This window comes from Hemicordylus capensis, chromosome 2 (genome assembly GCF_027244095.1).
Source record: "Hemicordylus capensis ecotype Gifberg chromosome 2, rHemCap1.1.pri, whole genome shotgun sequence".
In the NCBI taxonomy this organism is placed as follows: Eukaryota; Metazoa; Chordata; class Lepidosauria; order Squamata; family Cordylidae; genus Hemicordylus; species Hemicordylus capensis.
The window spans coordinates 38,122,639-38,145,852 of NC_069658.1; the positions used below are offsets into that span (position 1 = coordinate 38,122,639).

General features: G+C 42.9%; 1 protein-coding gene across 2 annotated transcripts in view; it reads left to right on the plus strand.

Moving 5' to 3' along the window:
- The window catches only part of RAB3C (RAB3C, member RAS oncogene family), a 218,630-nt gene extending 198,664 nt beyond the window's left edge, over positions 1-19,966 (plus strand). For both annotated transcript variants that reach the window (XM_053294962.1, XM_053294961.1), the window contains exon 5: positions 3,653-19,966. In XM_053294962.1, the coding sequence (XP_053150937.1) occupies positions 3,653-3,840 (188 nt within the window). In that variant the 3' untranslated portion in view covers positions 3,841-19,966. The remainder of the gene's footprint in view (positions 1-3,652) is intronic.
- The last annotated feature ends 3,248 nt before the right edge of the window (positions 19,967-23,214 follow it).

A 23,214-nucleotide genomic window follows, 5' to 3' on the forward strand; every position in this document is an offset into this window, starting at 1 on the left:
TATGAATAGGTGGGCTATTCATGCATTTTTATTATTTAAAGTGCTGCTGTACGTTTCTCCAATTAAAAATTAATTTATTGTTTAGGATTTTTTTAAAAAAATATATAATCTATTTCTTTATTTTAAAAATACAACTTTACCCTGAAGTTCAAAAACTGTTCAAGAGACAGCGGAGGAGATGATTTTGTGGCTTCATAGGCATCAGCCAATCAGCGCTGTGTACAGATGGCTTTGGCTGCAAACTGACAGAACCAGTTTTCTTTGAATTCAATCCCTAAAATAAGAGTATGTGTTTGACCAATGTGCAGTGAGTGTGCTCCCACAATGTCTCACCTCTCAGATTATGTACATCTGAATCAGAGATAATGGTGAAATCCTCCTGGCTTGGGATCAGAGAAGAACCTTGGGCATTAAAAAATAAATAAAAGCAATCTCAAAGGAGGGGCAAATTTTATGATAACATAAGAACAGCCTGCTACATCAGGCCCAAGGCACATCTAGTCCAGTATCCTGTTTCACACAGTGGCCCACCAGATGCCTCTGAGAAGCCCACAGGCAAGAGGTGAGGGCATGCTCTCCCCACTACTGTTACTCCCCTAAAGCCTGCCTCTGAGGCTGGAGCTGGCCTGCCACCAGCCATTGATAGATCTGTCCTCCATGATTTTGGCTAATCCTCTTTTAAAGCCAGCCAAGCTAGTGGCCATCACTAAATTAATTATGCACTGTGTGAAAAAGTACTTCCTTTTGTTGGCCCTAAAATTCACGGCCTTCTGTTTCATGGGATGACCCCTGGTTCTAGTGTTATGAGAGTGGGAGAAAAAATTCTCTGTCCACTCTCTCTATCCTTGCATAATTTTATGCACCTTCCAACACCCCAAGTCTCACTTCTTAGCTTGGCATTCAGAAGAGTCAATCCCCTACATATGGCTGTGGAGCAGCAAGAATCAATAGAAAAGGGGAATGTGAGGAAAGGGTTAAGTGCCCCACCACCACTATTTGTGCCCCCCCTCTATTTGCCTCCCTCCTAATATAAAGCCACATTCCCTTAGTGAATAAACCCATTGGCATTTAAATGTGCACACATATATGTAGCGACTTGTTAAATTCCAAAAGAACATTGGCTGTGACTGTTCCCTGAGCAGGGGACTGGGGCAGACATGAATACAAAATCCTTTGCATTTCTTCCCCAGAAAACTAAGCAAGCAAACATGAGCAGGAAATTAGAGCTGAAATGGCAAGATCTGTTGTACCACCCGGGGGGGTGGGAAATGAACACAGTCTCTGCAAAAAAAATCTATTCTGGGAAACAACTTATGAATAAGCTGAGATAGACATAAGCAATTCAAAGATTTAAATTTTTTAGCTGCTTCACACGTAACAGCAGCAAGTACAGGAGAAGTTCCGGTTCGGGAGAAGTGCCGGTTCCCGCCAAGCATGGGCTTCCGGTATTGCTGTAACTTCTGTGTTGTCTGAACCCACCAATTGCAAATGGAGAATGTCAGTAAGCCACCTCAGCCTGATATTCGTCCGGCATTCTAAACTAACATTTGATGTCGCCTGGATAAAGTTGGGCTGAGGTGGGTTACCTCAGGGTCTCCACCTGACCCTGGCAGGTTCAGATATCACAAAAGTAGCAGAAGTGCATGCTTGGCAAGAACTGGCATTTCTCCTGTGACTCCTTGCCTGAGAGATACGTGTAAAGCAGCCCTTTGTTTCTCTAAGTGGGCCTTTTGTCAGGGCCTTCAGCAGCACCATGAGTGGACTTCTAGTGGATGCCCCTTGTCTTCTTTCTGTCAGTCTAGCACAGGTGTTCTTAACCTGGGGTCCAGGGATCCACTGGGGTACGTGGTCCATTTAATGGGGATTCATGAATGTTGTTGACTACAACTCCCATAATTATCAGCTAAAGGCCGTTGCAGCTGGGGATGCTGGGAGCTGTAGTCAACAACATCTGGGGATCCCTGTTACAGAGAACCCTGGTTCATGGTGAGGTCTAGATGGTCCATAGAAAATCTTTGCGGCTCTGAATTTAACTTGCTTCCTGGTGAGCCAGAAGTAATGTTCTTGAAATTATCTATCCTGAGTATTCCCCCCCCCCTCTAATTTTTACTGGAGCTTTATGAAAATATATCACATATATTTTATAGGGGGTAGGGGGTCCATGGGTAATATTTGAGGATCTGAAGGGTCCATAAGGATCTCGAGAGTCCATATGTGCAGAGAGTTAAGATCTAGCACCAGAAAAGATTCTAGCAAAATGCATTTTACATTTGCCATATAAATTTAAACAAGACGTTGTTTAAACCTCATATGTAAAAGTATCCCGAGTCAGCATAGGAAGGTGCTTACCAAGATCTTGGCATCTTTTACTGTGCCCAGACCCTGTGCTGCATTTTGGGCTGATGCAGCTTAACCTTTATATAATGTGTAAATGGAAAATCCATATTGGGAGACTGTTCCTTTCACCAAAAGTTTGCCAGGGCCCAAGGGAACATGCATTCTCAGGAACCTCGGTTAGCAGCTTGACAGGATCGCATTCCCAAAGGAGGTTCTATTTCTAGTGGCTTAAACAGATTTCCATTCGGGTGGGGGAGGGGGAGACAGATAAAGATAGATTTATCAAGGTTTCCTGACTAGCCAGAGCAACAGAGAGGTAAGGCTGCCCGCACTGCAGCATTGGCCTGGAGTCTCCAGGAACCATCATCCATTTCCAAGTGACTATTGCCAAGCTTGGACGTTTTAATGGCTTGATCTTGTGAAAAATATTGGAGGGGGGAAATTTCTAAAAGTAGCTTCAGTCATAGGTGACATCCCTACAGAAAGGTAACCAGGGCCCCAGGCAAAACATAGTCTTGGGGCTCTCCTCCTAAATCCTCCCCAAATGCTCTCAGTAGGTAACATGTTGGGGACCCACAGCCTTGTGGGGTCTTGTGTCAGTTTGCTCCCCCTGCACTCCTATATCTAGCCTTCAAAGAGGCCCATTGACATGGCCATAAGGGCATGAAATGCCAGAACCAAGGAGATTTGCTTGTTTGTCTGTTAGCCACCAGGGTGTTTTCCAGATTAGATCCTGCAACAGGATCACGCTGTATCTCTGAAGTGTGCTTCCACACTTCCTGTGTTGTGACACCGCAGTCCCTACGCTGACAGCAGGGTGCCATTCATATTTCCAATGCCTTGTTTCGAATTTAATCACTATGATTTAGTGCTATAACATTGTATATTGGGCATTAAAAAGTTCCTGTTGGGTGGGGGCGGGTTGTCAGTTTTAACGAGACTGCTTCCCCTGCTGGGTGCTTTACTATTTACTTTTTGAATGCGATTTGCCTGAAAGGAAGCATTTTGCCGCTGTTGAGCAGCTCATCTGGAAAGCACCCTGGTTCACTGCAAAAGACTGTGAAACAGGCTTCCTTCCCCCAAAACCTGTGCAAAGATGATGAAGCAGAGTTTGTACCAGCCAATATAGAAGATTAAGCCGTTTGGGCTCCAATTCTCAGTGGGTTTGTACTACTGAAGCCCGCTGCTGTTTTGCTTGCAATGGTCCTTTCTTCTCCCCTTGTATGCCTGTCCCATCTCCTTCCCAAGGTGACCAACACTGAAAAAGAAGGAAATAATGTTGAATGACCACAAGGCCTTCTGTCTCTTTTACTAGGTTTTGAATTCTTTGAAACAAGTGCCAAGGACAACATCAATGTCAAGCAGACATTCGAGCGGCTTGTGGATATCATCTGTGACAAAATGTCAGAAAGCCTGGAGACGGATCCTGCCATTGCTGCGGGTAAACAGAACACAAGACTAAAGGACACCCCACCTCCACAGCAACCCACCTGTGGCTGTTAGTGAAGTCATTGTCAACAGAAGCAGCTCCAGTGTGTTCTTTTGCCAATAGAGTATTTACATAGGGTCTATATATGCCTTTATTTATAATGTCTTACTGGTTCATGGGGGGAAATATGTCTTATTTAATGTCCACTGCTGGTACAGTATGTGCATAGAGCTGTTTTGTGGAACTGATTGCAAACACATAAGGAAATGACTCTCAGATTTCTCGGCATTTGAACTCTGCGCGTAGATGGCTGTTTGTCTTTTCTCTTAGGTTTGACGTTCTTCTGCATATGCCTGTTACTACTTCAGCTGGTGCTGTGACCTCAGGCCCCAAATTTTTTCTAGGTTTTATTCTTTCTCCATCCATTTCTAGTGACCCAGTTTACTATCCCAGGGTGACGATTCCGGAATAGGATTCCGATTGCCCTGCACTCCAAATCACTGCTAACATATTGCAGGCGCTTAGCGATCTAATCACACAAGCATTGCTTTATCTTCCCGGTAATTTGCCAGGGTCTGCATTCCAGAGGAGTTCATGCTGAAAGGTGACAGTGTCCTTTTAGGGAAACTACAGACTCTCTAAGCAGCAAAAGGGATGGAAGTTTAGATTTTTGCTTTTCGCAGATCACGGCTACCTGCCTCTCAAATGATTTTCATTGTGAGGGACATCCTGTATTTGTAGCCAGATAAATGTCTCTGGCTTTCAGCCATTTGCCTGGCAAAGTCTGATTGTTTACCTGGTTCTTCCAGGCTTTTGGATTTTGTTCACTGGAATAATACTTGTCCTGATTGATATTCATCCATATTTTAGACCATACAATTTTTTAATTTCAGTGTAATTTTTTTTTTAAAGCCCTGTAAATCTTTACATACTAGTTTGTCCACTGAGAGGATAGTGCAAAGGAGTAAGGACTCTCTGTTTGTAAAGCAGACTAATGCCTTGCTCCTCAAATGTATGTCAAACAAACAGGTGTTTAATGTACATTTGTTTTTTCCCTTCCTATGATATGTCTGCCCACCATAGGTAACACTTGCACTATAGAAACCAGAGCCAGAAAGAAGTTCATTATGGTTAATGTGATCATTTTCATAGGAGTGCAGCCACAGCTCCCAATAATTCATACATATACTAGTCTGGTCATTAGAAGGTTGTTGGTGGGAGGAAGTGTATTCTTTACATATCTTCACAAGTATGTACAAGAGATGAGTGAAGATAAGTTTAAAGAACAAAGAAGGAGAGACAGTTGCAACCTGAAATAATCAGAAACATAACGAGGGGAAATTAGTACAAATTTGCTATCAGTTGGAGATGTACAAGAACTCTCATCTTAAACATAAAGAGAGTGCATGCTTCCTCCTCAGCTGTAAAGTAAAGGTAAAGTTGTGCTGTCGAGTCAGTGTTGACTCCTGACAACCACAAAGCCCTGTGGTTTTCGTTGGTAGAATACTGGAAGGGGTTTACCGTTGCCATCTCTCGCGCAGTATAAGATGATGCCTTTCAGCCTCTTCCTATATAGCTGCTGCCCAATATAGGTGTTTCCCATACTCTAGGAAACACACCAGCGGGGATTTGAACCGGCAACCTCTTGCTCCCCAGGCAAGTTCCTTCCCTGCTGCAGCTGTATTTGGCTACTAATGGGTAGACCAGTGAAAATGCTCATTCTGTAGAGTTATTTATAGCTGTAACAGGCACCCTAACCCTAAACACATTTGCTGGGATCCATTGTCTCCATTCTGCATGCAAAGCTCCATCTTCACAGGAGTTCTGCCATTCTTTTGTGTGGGTTAGGAAATGCTTTAGCAGCATAGTAGAGATTTCCCATTATGTATGGCAGGCATTCATGTACAAACAAACAAGATATTTCCTGCAATCATGGAACTCCATGGTTGAACTCCACTGGAGTTCTGCAAAGCTTTGGCAGGTGTCATGGAAGTGTATCCATCTGAAATCACATGGTTCATACATGTATCTTCATTACTAGTTGACTATAGGATCACGTGATGGTGTGCATGTGTGAATGAGACATCATGGATGAATTACCACAGAGCTTCTATATATATGTTAAAACCTTCTACTCTGTTCTTCCCAAGAGCTCCCAAAGCAAGGATCTCACCCAAAGGCAACTAAAATACAATACTTTTCAACTCAGATAGTTCACACATACAGCTGAGAGTGATCAGGTGATAAGAAATCAAGTGACATAAGTGTCTGTGTAACCTATTCTTATAGTTCCATGTAGTATATTAAATAGGTAATATACATAGTATAAGAGTGCTAGATTACTCTAAGAGAGTCTGTTATTTAAGAATTTCACCTCTTGATTCCTTAAAAGGATAATTAGGGGTGAATGTTGTATACTATGGGAGAACTTTTGTTTTCTTTGTTTACTGTAAAGATTCATTTCTCCCCTCTGATGCCGCTCTCATTAATAACATCAGCATTTGCGTGCATGGACAGATCTGGGTCATTACCTTTGAAAGATGGTTTGCCTCGGAGTTTCTGGCTGATGATTTTCTTCTAGCTTTTAATGAGAAAATCAGAATTTGGCAGTGTTTCCAGAAACCCCGCGAAATAAATAAATAAATAAATAAATAAATAAATAAATAAATAAATAAATAAATAAATAAATAAATAAATAAATAAAACCCTCCTCCTACCATTTCAAGAAACAGACCATGCAAATTGATTATGAAATCACCAAAAGACTGTGAAAATAACAAGACAGCGTGCAGAGTATTTGAAGTGTTGTTTCTGCCCCTTCCCCCAGATATTTATTTCTCACCATGTTAATAAGCTTCCTCTCTGGTAATTGGAGGCAGTTTTTCACCTCTTCACCCTGCAGCATTCCTTCTCCACAGCTCTATCTGGGTCACAGCGGTGAAGTTCTTCAAATAACTGGCATAATCAAAGAAGTATTTAATCCTCAGAGTTCTTTTTAGATCATCTTTAATACCAGTCTGGTTTTATTCAGTAGGCAAACAGGAGAAAGACAAGGAGGAACGAAAGAAGAAATGTGTATTATAGGTTGCTGCTTAGAGAATGGTTGCAGACACTCTTGACTTCAAAGACAGCCCTTGTCCTCATTTCACTGTAGCTGTCGTAGAGGAAAGCTCCGGTCTTTCTTTAAGCATGAACTCATGATTCAGATTTCATGGGGATTGCCAACAGCAAGATTCCCCAACATCCAAAGGCCTGCTCTTAGATACTTTCATGGTTAAAATAACAGGGGAAACCCCCACAAAAACCTGTGTATTTCAAAAGCATTTGCTGTTCCTCACAACATCTATAGCAGTGTTACCAACACAGAGAAACCCAAGAACAACCATCAATAACTCCTTTTGAACGCAGAGAGATTTCAGTCTGAATAATAAGAGCTAGGCCAATTTAATTGTGTATAACAATAGATCCACATGGCTCCCAGTAGCAATCCTGCTCAACTGCCCACCCCCAAATGAGGTTGTTTCTCATGTGTCACTGCAGTGCGCAGCTCTGCTCCATGGTGATGCACAAGGAGACCCCCATCGGGGAGGCAACAACAAGCCTCCCGGTGTCGGCGGGCTCCCCAGAATGCCTCATGTACCCGTGTGGGGCATTCTGGGACTGCCAGAGGCTAGGACACCCCCGATCCCCACTGCCCCAACAGGCTCCATGATGGAGCCGGTAATTGTGTGGGCGGCTGATCTGGCTGCCCAGGGCAAGCTCCTTGCTCGTCTGCGGGGAGAGTGGGTCTGGGTCAAGCCCCCTCTCCACACAGAACCTTCTTAGGGTTTCCACACTGCTCATGTGGGGAGCCTTAGTATGTCAGGGAGACAGCTAGGTTAGACTCCTGAGACCTAGATGTCATTCACGCAATCAAAAACTGTGTTCTACCCAGGTTTGGGAGCTGGGTTTGCTCCTAGATTTTAGTTGTGTGGAAGCAAGGTTAGAGGAAAACCTGGATAGAAGTGAAACCTGGATAGATAGAAAACCTGGATAGATAGAAAACCTGGAAAAGCTGGGTAGCTTTTCCTCCTAACTTGCTTCAACACAATCGTTTCTACACAGGTTTTCCTCTAACTTTGTTTCCATACAACCAAAAATTGGGAGCACACACAGCTCCCAAACCCGGGTAGAACACAGTTTTTGATTGTGTGAATGACCTCATTGTTTTCTATGGGGAGGATTTTCCCCCCTGTGGAGAAGCATTCAACCATATGAGCCCATATAGTTTTTACAGCCATGCACGGATTTACCATATCAGAAAGAGGTAGGCCTGTGACCCCTTGGTATGTTTTGTTGCCAGTATTGTGAGGCGTTCACATGCCAGACCTCTCCCTTGAAACTGAATTCAAGGAAGTCATTAACTTATCTTCTGGCTTTTTCAATTTTGTGTTCTTTGCTTTTTGCCAGACAACTTCTCTCTCCCTATTAAACACAAGAGAGTCACCACTTTAAAAATATGTCTGTATGACAAGTGGGCAGGGGATACCAATCATTCTACTGCTGTCAATATATATATTAAAAAGCAAAAGGGGACAAATCAAAAGTAACACTGAATATGGTCAGTGAAAGATCATTTGAAAACAAAAAATCCCCAGAAAATTCCCCTTTTAGAAAAAATGCAAAGCGTTTTGATACAAAAAATATAAAGTAACAAATACCTCAAAAATTGTGTGTTGTTACAACTGCAACATCAGCTGATGGGGATGTTCAATACACACACACACATACGTGTGTGTGTGTGTGTGTGTGTGTGTGTATAAATCTGAGTACATACTTGTTGCCAGTATAAATCTTTTCTCTGCCATCTTTTAGTGGATGAAGATATTTGGTAGTGGGCACAGCCTCACCAAGCCTGACCCCTCAGTGCCAGCTGAACTACCATCACAACTGCCATGCTACGGAACAGATAGAACACCTTTGCATGGGGCAAAACACTCATTTGCTCGAGCAGAGGCTGGCTTGATGCATGCATGGGTAAAATATTGTCCACTTACAACCAACCAGAACACAGAGGTACCATTTTTGCAACTGAATGCTATAATGCCCATGAGCATTGTACACCCTTGAAGACTATCACAATGGTCTAGTACAGGCATTCCCAACAGGGGGTGCAAGTGCCCCCATGGGACTTGAAGATCTCCCAGGGGGTACTCAGAGCTCTCCTGCCTCCTGTGCTGCAGCTGCATTATTAGTTCCAGATTGGAGGATCACCAGCTTGAAGCCAACATGTCCTAACAATATGTCTGCAGTAGAAGGGGAGGGAGGAGGTGAAGACCCTCCTTCTCTGCTCCTGCTTGGCTGGCTGCATGCTGAAGCTCGGTGTCACTGACAGGCTTCAGAATATTAGCACTGAGTACTGCAACTGAAATTAATGGTTTAGTAATGAATTAGTAATGGTTTAGTAATGAATTAATTACTAAATAAATTAAGTAAAAGATTGTTTATGAGTATCTTAGTATGGATCACATGTGCCTGTGACTGTAGTAGCCTGTCTCCCTAACTGTAACACTTTAAATTTGTGTGTTTTATTTATATGTGTACACACATGTTACAGTTATGAGCCAGGCTTCTCCAATCACCGCCTGGTTTACATCTTGATTAAGTTACTAATAAGCTGTTTTACTGAAATTTTATTGAGACATTTACTTGTCCTATTCATTCCAATGGGAGTACTCATGAGTGACTTCGTCTGGATGTAAGCTAGTGACTGGAGTAGCCTGTCTCATAACTGTAACATTTGAGAGAGAGAGAGAGAGAGAGAGAGAGAGAGAGAGAGAGAGAGAGAGAGTGTGTGTGTGTGTGTGTGTGTGTTACACACACAAACTACGCATCTCTATGGGGTACCTGAGCTGAAGGTTTGTGACAAAGGGGGTCTCTCTTTTTGTTAAAAAGGCTGGGAAAGTGGCAAGTTTGTGTTTTGATTTATATAGAATGACTCGCTCTCCAATATGACAAATGTGCCTGTCCATTCAGCACCATTATACAGAATGGCATTTTTATTTCTGCTTATTTTTAGATCTCTTTCTTTGGTGTCTGAAACACAGATGAGCTGGCCTGTCTTTCTGTCGAAATCACTTTGTATCTCAATCAGCTGCAATGTATACGACTGTTACTGGAGCCATTCGTTCCTTTGTGCTTATACTCAGGGCCTTTCCAAGCGATCAGTTCATAATGCAACAGAGGCACCATTGTTGTCCATGTGTGGTGCGGGATACAGACATTTCTGCTCATGGCTGTGCTTCTGGCTTTGAGATGCTGCATTCTCCCAGAACTCAAAACAGTAATATATTCTTGCTGGTAAAATGAGTTTCTTTCCTAAGCTAGAGAGGCCATTGCAAAATGGAGCACTGCCTGGTATGATGATACCAGAGTGTCACAGAGCCTAGTTGGATAGAGCCCATGACACCACACAGATGACAAGTGACACAGTTGTCTCACTGCTCCATGCCTGCACCATGTTGTGACTGGAAAAAGAGGACGTGAACATGAGCTCAAACTTACTGGTCTCACAGCAAAGTGTGAGAAGCTCTTTGTCAGCTGACTCCTTCCACTCTTGCAGTAAGCTTTCAGACTTTGTTTTGAGACCTACTGGAGTTACTGACTAGTTTAAACTTGGAATTCTAGGGACTAGAGCATTCTCTGGATTTTCACCCTTGTGAGTTGGGACAAGTCAGTTTCACCTTATGTGGGTGGTAACCCATTGCAGCCAGAGTCTCTTTCACCAGTGGGCAACCCATCATCCAGCCTTTTAAAAATAATAATAATAATAATAAGTGGGGGGGATAGAAGCATTGGTACCAATTTGTATCAAGTCTGTTCCCCCACCACCATGTGTGTACTGCACATTGCACTATTGCCTGTGATTTGGAATAAGCCCTCAGTATCCTGCATAGAGAAACTACCTGAACAGCTCAATCTATGTGGCCTTTCCAGAGCATGAGTCTGAAAGATTAGATTTTCTTCCCAGTCAGCTCAGCTCTGTTATGTCCAGCTGTACTGCCTGCACCTTATTTATTTTAAGAATTAAGTGCTGTTTGATGGTGTGCTATGTCTGGAGTTTGATCCGAACTTGCAGAATTGTCGGAATGTGTTTTCTAGGAAACCAATGGTGGTGCACGATTAATGTCTGTTGATACAGTTTTTGTCATTTGCAGGAAGCTCCTGGAGCTAGTTTTCATGAGCCTATTTAGTGACAGCCCTGTGTAAATGAGTGTCTTGTTGAATAGAGGTCCTTTTTCCATTGGGTATGAAGCATGTCCATTTTATGTATGGATCAAACACTGTAACTGTTCCTAATGTGGCAGGATTTACTTATATCCTTTTCAGATTGTGCTAGACAAACACAGGAAAACCTTCAGTAATTTTAGATTGCCCTACAGGAATCCATGTTGAATTGTTCATGGAGATAATCCTGAAGTACTGAGAATGTACTTTTGTCTCCATGGATGCAAGCCTGTGGCATCTGTGCTCATCCTCTCAAGCCTGTACAGTTATGGAATTACAAGAAACTGTGGGCCACCTTATGGAATGTTTCCCTTAGACCCCCATTCACACATTATGTTCAATGCACTTACAGTCTCTGTACTGTAGTCAAATGTACAGATTTGTACACACATACAGTTATTCACATGTTACACTCAACTTATGTGAAGCACGCTGTATGCAACTGTGTGTATGCACGTATGCACACTATGTGAAGCACACAGTATGTATGTATACACTGTACTTTGCATTAGTGGGGACTTGTACCTAGCTTCACTTTTAAAGTGAATGCATGTACAGTTATTCACACAAAGAACACATACATGTGTACCTCTGTACACTCATACAACATAATGTCTGAATAGAACTACAATTTCTCTCCATTTCTATTCATTCTCGTGTATTTGTGTTTATGTTAGAAAGCCCCCCAACATGTTGGCTGACATCCGCCCTAGCAGTGCATGCAACAGCGGAAAAACCAAACACACATTGCTAGCTGCCTGATTTCCAAAGCATGGATGCTCATGAAGGGTGGGGGGGGCGGATTTTCACCCAGCTACCTTCTTCCCAGAAACACTCCATGCAACCTGGAAGTAGATCCCTGAAGGCCGTGCAGCCCCCAGAGATCTACTTCCAGGCAGAGCTGCACCTAAGTAATTTTGGAGCCTGGACCCTAGGTCTGACTCTTTGGACCCTGCCACCCCCATTGCAAGTTAAGCATCATTTTTTAACACATAGGTTCTTGAGGGCACAAACCACACCACCCAGGACAGACTAAAGATGATTTTGGGGGAACCCAGGGAATGTGGAGTCCCTGGACTTTGGCCTCAAAGTCCAGGGGTAAGAGCACCTCTGCTTCCAGGTCTCAAGGAACATTTGGGGGGAGGCGTATTGGCAAAAATCACCCTCCCACCCACACATGCATCATCTCTCCTTGAGAAGTGGGGCTGCCTGTGTGTGCACATGGGTCTCTGCCCCCGCTGAACTGATGCTCTGTTAATGAGGATGTCAGCTGTTGGCTCTAAGGTAGCTTTGAGTCTGGATTCTTTTAATAGCTACCAGATGGTCTACAACATACAGACCCATATTCAGCGCAGTGAAACATGGACAGTTGAGCATCACCCACTCTGCTGCATATGTGTCAATCCTGCCTGCATTGTTGTGGAACAGGGCAGGTCCACTCAGACTTCAAGTTGTGCAAATGCAGTTGTGCAGTGCAGCGCCCATTATTCCCAACGGGCGTCATGTTTTACAGCTGCGTTTGCATAAGTCAAAGCCAAACTGCCCTGTTCGGTAACACTGCAAGCAGGTTTTACACAGCTGTAATGAGAGACCTTAAAGGGTCTCTCATTACAGAGAGTTGTAATGAGAGTTGACACCGGTTTGACAGCACTTGATCAATCAATCAGTCAGTCGCATAGGTGGTGCTCAACTACGCACAATTTGCTGCACTGGATTCAATTTCCTTTACTCTAATTCCTTTGGGAATCAGTAGAGTTAAGGCACAGCTGAATTCATAGTACAGACACACAACTGTTGTCCATCATCATCGTCCACTTAAACAGTCGGCCAATGTTAAATTCGGTTCTATCAGACAATCAGGTTAGCGATGGAAGGATTTCCCATACGCACAACTAGAACTTCATTTCAGTAAGATTCTCCATTCATAAAACTTGAATTCAGAATTCAACTGAGCTTAACTACTTTCAAACATTTTTATTCACAAACCCAGTAAATAGATTTTTATGTTGCTAGCATTAAAGTAGGTTTATTTTATCTAACATTCATTTGACCAAATATACATTATACTTATGACAATGCATTCCATGTGCTGGTCTAGCCATGACAAAAGCCCTATTCAATCATTATGTTCAATGCATGTGCAATCTTTATACAGTGTGTGTACAGACATATCTGTACACATGTACAGTTATTCACACTTTATGTTCCTGTACAGTCATACACTTCTATCTGTATCAGGCATTTGAGGGCCTTGTACCAAAATTTGCTTCCAAAATGAACACATGTACAGTAATTCACTCAAAACCATGTACATATTTGCAGACACCTGTATATATGTACAATGTAATGTCTGAATGGGGCTAAAGTCTCTTCATTTTCCATTCTTTTCTCTCCCACCCTTATCCCTTGCTTTGTGAAACTTGCCAAGCAATTCACCTTGCCACTAGTAAGTGCCTGTGGTAATTTCACAAGCTGTAGAATTTATATTTACAATGGCAGCAGAACAGATGGTACAGTACTTGAATATGGTCACCTGGCATTTATTATAGGAAAGAGACCACATGCCCTAACTTTCCAGCAATTTTACATCTCTGCCTAAATATATGAAACAGAAACTGGGATTTGCTCTCACCATTTACCGTGAGGAATCAACCGAAATGGGTAATCCTGACATGTACCTTGCAAACTAGTGTTAAATGGAAACTGTGCTGTAATTCCTGTTCAATATGTTGTGGGTAATGTCATCTGTGTTGTGATGCAATTTGGACTGTCAGAATGTGTATGCTCTTTAATAGTGTTTGTGGAACTGAATGTCTTAAATGTTGCATGAAAATGTTATTAAAATAGATTTGTTTTCTATTTTTGAACACCTCTAGTCTGAGGGATCATGGGCCAATAAGTGCAATATTTAATGACTTACTCAGTGTATATAAACTTTGTGTGAACGAGAGAAGCGTCATGAATGCGTGAGATGCTGCTGTTGCTGCTAGTTGGGCTGTGTGGCTTATTAAAAGAATTTCTAGTCGCTGTTAAGTGTCTGATAGTCACGTTTATACCGTATAAATGCTTTTAACAGTGTAGTGCGAGGATATTCTATTCCTGATTTTGTTAAAATATTTTTCCTATATGAGATTTTATATATATATATATATATATATATATATATATATATACACACACACACACACACACACACACGTGTTTCCTTGCAAGTGCATGTCAATTTTACTTCTAGAATCATATCTTTAAAAGAAACACCAAAAGATTGTGCTATAAACAAATACAATGACGAAACTTATTTTTCAGTCAAAATATTGTAGGTGTTTCTCAGTCAATTTGTGCATATTTGAGACGCATGCCCTGTAACCACATTACAGATTGCCTAGAAAATCTGCTTGCTCTGAAGGGTCATTTGCGACAATAGAATGTCTCTGCTTGTTGTTCCTGCAACCTAGAATATTATTTATTTAATACATAAGCAATTTATCTGGGCGGAGAGCTGGTATTGTGGTAGCCAGCATGAACTGTCCCCTTTGCAAAGCAGGGTCTGCCTTGGTTTGCATTTGAATGGCAGGCTGCATGTGAGCACTGTAAGATATTCTCCTTAGGGGATGGGGCTGCTCTGGGAAGAGCAAGGTCCCAGATTCCCTCTCTGGCATCTCCAAGATAGGGCTGAGACTCATGCCTGTAACCCTGGAGAAGGTGCTGCCAGTCTGTGTAGACAATGCCGAGCTAGATGGACCAATTGACTGTCTCAATACAAGGCAGCTTTCTTTGTCCTATGTTCTAATTTATAGTCTGTTTTAAAAAAAAAGATTCTCAAAGTGGAGGTATAATTAAACAAACAAAATTATAAAACACCACCACTAGTGCCACACAGCAGGGAGGCATAAGCCTCAGAGCCAGCAGTAAAACAATGACAATAAAACAGAACTAATCAAAAACACCTTTCTAAAAAGATCACTCCTGTCTACCAGCTCAAAATGGGGAAGTACCCAGACCTGTCACATGGTACTGGGAAGCTGGTTCCAAAGCATGGTGGTTATCAACCACATAGGTAGTGGGACCAGTAGACAGTTCTCATCACCAGATTTTAAAGAGAAGGAAGATTATTATTGTTGTTGTTGTTGTTGTTGTTGTTGTTATTATTATACAACATTTTATATCCCGCTCTTCCTCCAAGGAGCCCAGAGCGATGTACTACGTACTTAAGCTTCTCATCACAACAACCCTGTGAAGTTAGGCTGAGAGAGAAGTGATTGGCCCAGAGTCACCCAGCAAGTATCATGGCTGAATGGGGATTTGAACTCGTGTCTCCCTGGTCCTAGTCCAGCTCTCTGGCTCTACACTAACGCTGGCTCTAGTCTCTAGTCTCCCATTAATATGTAACCAGGGCAGACCCTGCTTAGCTAAGGGGACAAGTCATGCTTGCTACCACAAGTCAAGTCACCCATTTTAATTTCCACACCATACAAGCTGTAGAGACTTGTACAGTCTTGTATATTATACTGGCTTTACAAATGCACCCACACTTTCCCTTGGTCTTTCAGTTCAACATTGGCCTGGGGAGGGATGCCTCCAAACAGAAATCCAGTAAGTGCAGCTCCCTCAACCACTTGCTAGAGGGATCCCTGATGAATTTCTTTCTGATGCATCTATAGAAGGCTCAGTGCTTCCCAAATTATTTCATTGGTCTCCCCGGTCATAGTCCAACACTCTATCCACTACACCACACTGGCTCTCAAGATACAGCAGGGATGGGCCGATGTAAGCTTGGGGAGCTTCTGGGAGCTACTTTATTTTTTATTTTATTTTTTGGCCAGAACCTTGGGAGCTCAGCTACCAGCATGAACTAGTAGGTTGGGGAGGTGGGGTCAGTCACCAGTCAACAAAATAAGGGATCTGAACATCAAATTCCCTGAGGCTATTCCCACGATCCCTGGAAAGCAGGCTAAGGGAGCTTAGCCCGCTTTCCAGGGATCATGGGAACTACTGGTCTCGCAGGTGAGCCTGGTGCTCCCAAGGCAGCTAGCCCGCCTAATTCCCCCTCCCCTTAAATGAGGTGAGCGCTCTGCTAACCTCATTTGGTTGCTTGTGTTGTCACCGTGGTGGGGCATCCTGGAACTTCCAGGGTCCGTGCAGCCCCCGATCCCTGCAGCCCCCACCGGCTCTGTGACTCTGCTGTGTGTGAATCCACTCTCCCCGCAAGCCCAGCAGAAGCTCTTCTCACCGATCATGATAAGAGCTTCCCTGACTTCCAGGAGAATTTTACTGTATGACATGAGGGGAGCCACATAGGCTAAAAGGGGCTTAGACAATTTCATGTAGGACAGGTCTATCTGTGGCTACTAGTCTGGTGGCTATAAGCCACCTCCAGCCTTAGAGGCAAGATGCCTCTAAATACCCATTGTAGGGGAGCAACAGCAGGAGAGAGGGCACACCCTCAGCTCTTGCCTGTGGGTTTCTCAGGGACATCAGGTGGGCCACTGTGTGAAACAGGATGCTGGACTCGATGCTTTGGGCCTGTTCTAGCAGGGATGTTCTTATGTTTGTGGGGGGGTGGGGAACAAAATTAATGAGACAGAAAGAAAAAAACAACCCTGATCACTCAAAGAGAGAGAAATTAAAAGTGGTGCAGCCATATTCCCACTCAGCGAGCCAATCAGAATTGCAGTATTGGCTGGAAGAGAGAGAGAAGGAAGCCCAAATGCCTAGAAAGCTACTTCAGATAAGGCTCGGAGCTACCAGTACCTCCCAAGCTACCTAATGCCTGCCCCTCATAAACAGAATATAGTCGTAATGGCTCAGCCTGTGCATAACATTGAATGGAATTCTCACAAATGATTTACTTGGCAACGTTCCATTTGGTTCGCCATGAGTGTGAGGATCTTAGATCTAAAGTAGTAAGAAACTTAATGAATACCTTTGTAGCTTAAAAAGTCCATGATAGAAAATGAGGGTTTCTTCTTCCAAATTACTGTTCAGGGGTCTTTTACAAGAAAGGCATGTGTTTGTAAATACTGTATATGGGTGGGTATTCAATAGAGTAACTATTGCTGTAGCTCCATGGTGTGTGTCTTGTACTTGTTTGTACTTGTGTGACATAACCCCTGGAAAGTATGTCAAAAACCTGAATTTCTTCTAATTTTTAAAGCAATCAATTTAAGTAAATACAGGGATGCGATAACAGGGTCATTTGCCAGTAGTTTGAAAAGTAGTTCATTCAAGATGCATGGAAGATTGTGTTATGGTTTTTAATTAATTCTATGCACAGTTGTTAGACAAAATGTTCATCTTAACCATTCTCACATCCCTATGATTTGATAGGTCATAAATATAATGGCAGACATCCTGACTTATGAAGCACTGGTTCTATGGGAGAAGCAACAGCACTTCTGAAAAGTTCAATTAACTAAGCTCCACTACTGGATCAGCGAGGGGAGCAAAGTTTGACAACTTCCCCTTCCCAAGGAAGTGCTCTGTGCCACCCAAAAATATGTCCCTGTGGGTCATACAGCCTTCAAGAACATATTTTCAGCTTACACAGAGGGATTCAAAGGGAAGGGGAAGTTGTTAAAATCACATACATGCACACACACACACACACACTAGCACTGGTGCAGCTTTGGTTTGGAACTCTTCAGAAACCAGTGTTTTGTTAGGATGTCAGCCAATCCATAATGATTGGTAAACGGAGCCAAAACTGAGTGCTTCGTACAAAATCACCTATAAATCTGTGACTCAGATAAGATTTGAAGTCAATCCAAGTACACGACTCTTGTCCACTGGACCACACTAAAGAAAAAACATTTTGAGCATGGCTGGTATCCTGTGGCATATTTTGTCTTTGCCTCAGGTAATGTTGGAGGTGTGCGTAGACTTTTACTGCCCAGTGAGTTATATTTAATACATTACACCCACACAGGCATGAATTCTGATATGCACAAGCAGGCACATTCTTGTAAGAAAAAGGTAAGTCTTTTCTGTGCTAGCCTTAGAACTTTGATTAAGACCTACATGGAACAATTCCAGGCTCATACCAAATTTGATTGAAGCAGTGGCAGTAGAGAATGGGGTATTGAAAGTTTTTTTCCATTTGCTATGTCCCTTTAAATCACTGCCCTCCTATCTTCCCTCACCCTTTTTCTGACTCACCACTCTTACGTAGGGCCTCTTTGCTCTCCCTAGAGCACTAGAAACAGCTGCTGTCGGTGGTGGGTCTGGGTCTCCACCACCTCTGGACCACCAGGCCTCTGCCACGACAGATGTTCGTTTTAAGAAAAATATGGACGTTTCTAAAAGGCAAGTGCTGTATGCCGTGCTTGCCTTTTAGAAATCTTCAGAAGTATCCTGGGACACAGTGCGTTGTGGGGAGTGCAGGTCTTTTAAGGGGTGCTCTGTTCCGCCAAACTGGTAGGAATAAGGAGTCATACTGGGTCAGACTGAAAGCAGGAATAAGACCTTAATTTATCTGTTCCTGCTTTGCCATGTGTAAATGAGCCAAACATTGTTAATCTTAGGGAAACATTAAAAGATTATTTTGGCTTTTTAATTCTTTTTTAAACAGCCCTACTTTTTGTGCTTGATTACTTTAAAAAAAACATTTTTACTTATTAATTGTAATACCCATTAATCTATTTAGGAGCCCATGTAAGGTCCTTTTTACAAGACATTAAGTAAATATTTTAGTCAGAGGCTCCAATTTAGCTAGTTAGTCATGACTTAAACCCTTTGTAGACAAAGCCCTATGTAGACATCACGTTGTATCTGCATTCAGATGTCTGCACACTTGTATGTGATTTTGTGTGAATGACTGCACAGGGGTACCTCGTTATCCATGGGGCTCTATTCCCGCCAATTTCCATGGCTAATGAAACTATAGATAATGAGGCATTGAGTCTATGGGGATTAGGGAATTAGGTTCCTGCAGGGCAAGAAAATGGGCACAAAACAGTGAAAAATGGTGAAAAATGTGAGCAAAAAAAGTGCCATACCATGCTCCGCAGGCCTCTAACTGTCCCGCAATGCCTTCTCAAACTTCAGTTATTTTCCTTGAATAACTGCGACAAACACCCATTTTTTAACAGAAGAGCCACAAAATGGCTCCTTTAAACAAAATGGTGGCCAGAAATGACTTAAGAGGGAATTTCCAGCCATCTAGGAACCACGGATATGTGGGTATTAACCCTTTCTGTACCTGCTTATGCTGAGGTCGGGTGCCTATTTTCGGACTGTAGATAAACAGAACCGCAAATAGTGAGTACCTGCATTCCACTTGTACCTGCGTTCATTTTAAAAAGTGAACCTTGGTACAGGCCCCCCAAATGCATGGTGCAGACAGGAAGTGCCCTTCTGTTCTTGCATACACCTGTGTACAGATATGTACCATGTACACAGGTTGTATGAGTGTTGAACGTGATATGTGAATAGGGGTTAAGCCTCATTGAAATCAATGGACATCATGGAACAAGTGAGCTCTACGACAGCAGCTCTATGCACACTTACGCAAAGTGGTTCAGGAAAACCTTACTCCAAAGCCTAAATTGAACATAACGCATTTCCAGTTTCTGGGTGTCAACGTACAAAACTGAACTGTTGGTATACAGTCAGAGAAATTGCTGGAACTCAAGTCCTCTTCCTTCACCTGTAACAACTACAATGTAGTGACCGTGTTTCTAAAAAATAGTAGTTTAAAATGCTGCGAGGTGATAAATGTTGTGACATCTCCTTCCTTATGTCCACAGGAGTTTTGTTTGGCTGTGAAGTACCAGTATTATCCATGTGCAGAGTTAATTCTATGTGGAAGTAAACACTACATGTAAAGCCATTGGACATTCTAGTTTATGCGAGTTCTGTATAACAAGTGCACCTTTTCAATTTGTCTTATTTTGTCAAATCTGTAACAATGATTCAATAAATATTTAAGAGACTATATTAATGAATTCAATATGTGCCAATGTAATTTTATATTGAGAAAAAAACTCAAGGGGCTCAGCGAAGACATACGATCAGAGATTTGGAGCTTGGGAGTGTCCTTGTCCCACACTGGACAGACGAGCAGAGCCTCCATTGGGATCTGCAATTTCTGCTCCCAGTGGTGGGTTTGGAGCTGGGAAGGCCTCCAAGAATTGGGAGAACCTTCCCACAATGCACTGCACAGCCAGAAAGTAGGAAAACCCATGATGTCAGCAGCCATGCTCTGATTGGCCATGAGGGGGAAGGAGGCGGGGCTAGCTCCAGTCAAACAAATGATCATAGAGAGGACTGTGCAGAGTGGCACATTCATGGATCACATCCTCTCCAGCCACAGTGCTCTCTAAAAAACATGGTGGCGAGTTGCCAGGACCTGTGAACAGAGCAGAAAGCGGACACACAATCCACAAACCGAGGTACTGGGGCCCCTGCTCTGCACTAACCTGGGTTAAGAGTGAGCATTAGGAGTAGAGTTGTCCAGTTCTGACAGCCTGGGCCTGGGTTTTTTGCCCTGGTTCACACATGTGTGCAAATCTCAGTTAAGTTTGGGTGATGGTGTGAAGAGACTTAAATATTTGTCATCCAATGAGGCTGTTCACCCGCACAGCCTAGCCCGGGTTAGGGCAGCCCAGCCTAGGCTAGGCTAGGCTAGACATATGAAGCGACGGGACTGAGCCTGATCCCGGTGCTGCTCTCGCACCTAGCCCTGTTTTTGAACCCAGCATTTAGCCAAGGTTAAGTGAATGTAGTTCACTTAACCTCAGCTGGCGATCACCTGCACGATCGCCGCTGGGTCCGATGGCTTCTCCCTGGCCCGCTGCCACTTCTGGCAGCGAGCTGGTGGGGAGCAGCCATGCTGCTCTAATGCAAGCCACCATTGTACTCATAGTGCAGGGCACCCTGGGATGTGGGAGGGGGAAGTCCTCCCACTCCCAGCTCTTGGCTTTGCCACTCCGCCACTCGTGTGGGTGAGCACAGGCAGCCACTCATCTGCCGGGAAAGGAGGCGGGCTCCTGCCTTCCCCGCAGCCTGTGAAAGCAGCAGCCAAAGGTTTTGTGCACAACCTTAGTGAATGACAGTCATGGCAGACACCAACATCCACTTCCTCAGAGCAGCAGGCAAACCACCTCCAACGCAGAAGTGGAGATGATTCTGTTCTTACAAAGGGACCCTGAAATTTCTGCTTCTCAGAAATGATCTTGTTGCTTTTCTCTTTGCTGCTCTTCCGAAGGGAATCTCCTTTTCCTTTCTATTTCTTTGGATGGGATGCAGGCTGCTTCACCTCCACTTTATGCATGTGCAGCCTGGATCAGAATCTTGGACAAGACGCAACATAGTCTGCTTGGATTAAATATACAGGAAAATCATGCTGCAAACTTCTGCCTTTTGCCTATAGATGCCTTGGACAACACACTGCAGCTGTCCCTTCAATGGAAGGGATTTCAAATAATGCAGCAGTGAGCAAATAGGTTGTAGCAAAAAGCCAACAGAACCAGCCTCTCATTTTTCTCCTTGAAGCTTCTGGAATCTGTGTTTATGTATCTATATCTGACTGCAGGGGTGGCCAGCCTAAGGCTCTCCAGCTGTGCTTGGACTATAACTCCCATCATGGGATTATGGGAGTTTTAGTCCAACAATATCTGGAGAGCGTCAGGTTCGCCACCTTTGCTATCCCATATAGGAGGACACAGTATACAATGTTGTTGTGCTATCCCACAACAACTCTAAAACAATTGCTTCACTGGGATCAAAGATGGAATGATTAATTCTTCAAAACATCTGGTTCATCTCTGAGGTGGAACTTTTCTTCAGGCTGTTTCTTTTATTTCCATATAGTAAAAGAGAGAGCGCGAGAGAAAGCATACAAATGTTCATTTTCAGACTCAACAAAAGGTGAATTTCTAACAACGCAATATGAATATATGCACAATCCCGCCACAAGCAACTGCGGCTGCCACTACTGGGATTGAGCAGTGTATTTATAATTCTCAGCTTGGCCAAGGGTAGGGGCATTGTTAAATCAGCTTCTTTTGATGAAACATTGGCAAGTTCTCAAGAATTCACATAGCATTTGCTGCCAGGTGCTTAGCTCTTGGCAGTCATTTCTGGAAGATGGACTACTTACAGCAAGTCTACCTGAGGCAGAAGGTCACCCCTAGAAGGTTATCTGCAAAGGGGCAACATGGAAGAGGGTCGTTTTTCTGGGACTCAATCATGGGACAAATTGGACATAGTGGCAGATATATTCACATATCAATGTGTATGTATGAGTGTGTGTATGTATGTGCCTGAACGATGGAACAGTAATTTATTTATTTATCTATCTATCTATCAGATTTGTACACTGCCCCAAACTTTCATCTCTGGGCAGTTAACTATAGCATAAAACAAGTTAAAACATACACAAAAACTTAAAACAATTTAACAATTTAAAAATCACTCACAAATTAAAACATTCATTCATTCATTCATTCACTTACTTGACATATTTCTATACTGCCCTAAATCTGTGTCTCTGGGTGGTCTACAACAAAAACAGCACAAATCAAACAAAACCAAAAATGAATAAAACATTAAAATTATTTAAAACCCAATATTAAAACATTCATTCATTCATTCATTCATTCGTTCATTCTATTTCTATTTCTATACTGCCCTTCAAAAAAAAAAAAAGGCTCAGGCTCATAAAAACAAAAACTCAATTAACAATTAAAAACAGAAACTATAAAACACCATAAAACAATTAACAGTTAAAACATTCAAAACAGTTTAAAACCCCTGGAAAACCAGGTTACAGCAAACTAAAAACATTTACAAGAAATTAAAAACCCTGGAAGGCCAGGCCAAACTTAGGTTTTGAGGGCTCTCCTGAAGGCCAATAATGAACTCAGATTACAGATTTCTGCTGGGAGTGCCTTCCACAGCCCAGGAGTAGCTACGGAGAAGGCCCGCCTCCAGGTTGCCATCAGACGTACTGGTGGTAACTGGAGATGGACCTCCTCAAATGACCTTATTGTGCGGTGGAGATCATGCAGAAGAAAACTGTAAATCTAATTAAAAGCCTGAGTGAATAAATGTGTCTCCAGTGCGTTTTTAAAAGTTGCCAGAGTTACCACAGCCTCATCCCTTTAAAAAAAAACTACGATTGCCAGAGTGATTCTTAAGTAGCATATTATCGATATGGGAAACCAGATAGATTTAGGTCAGGC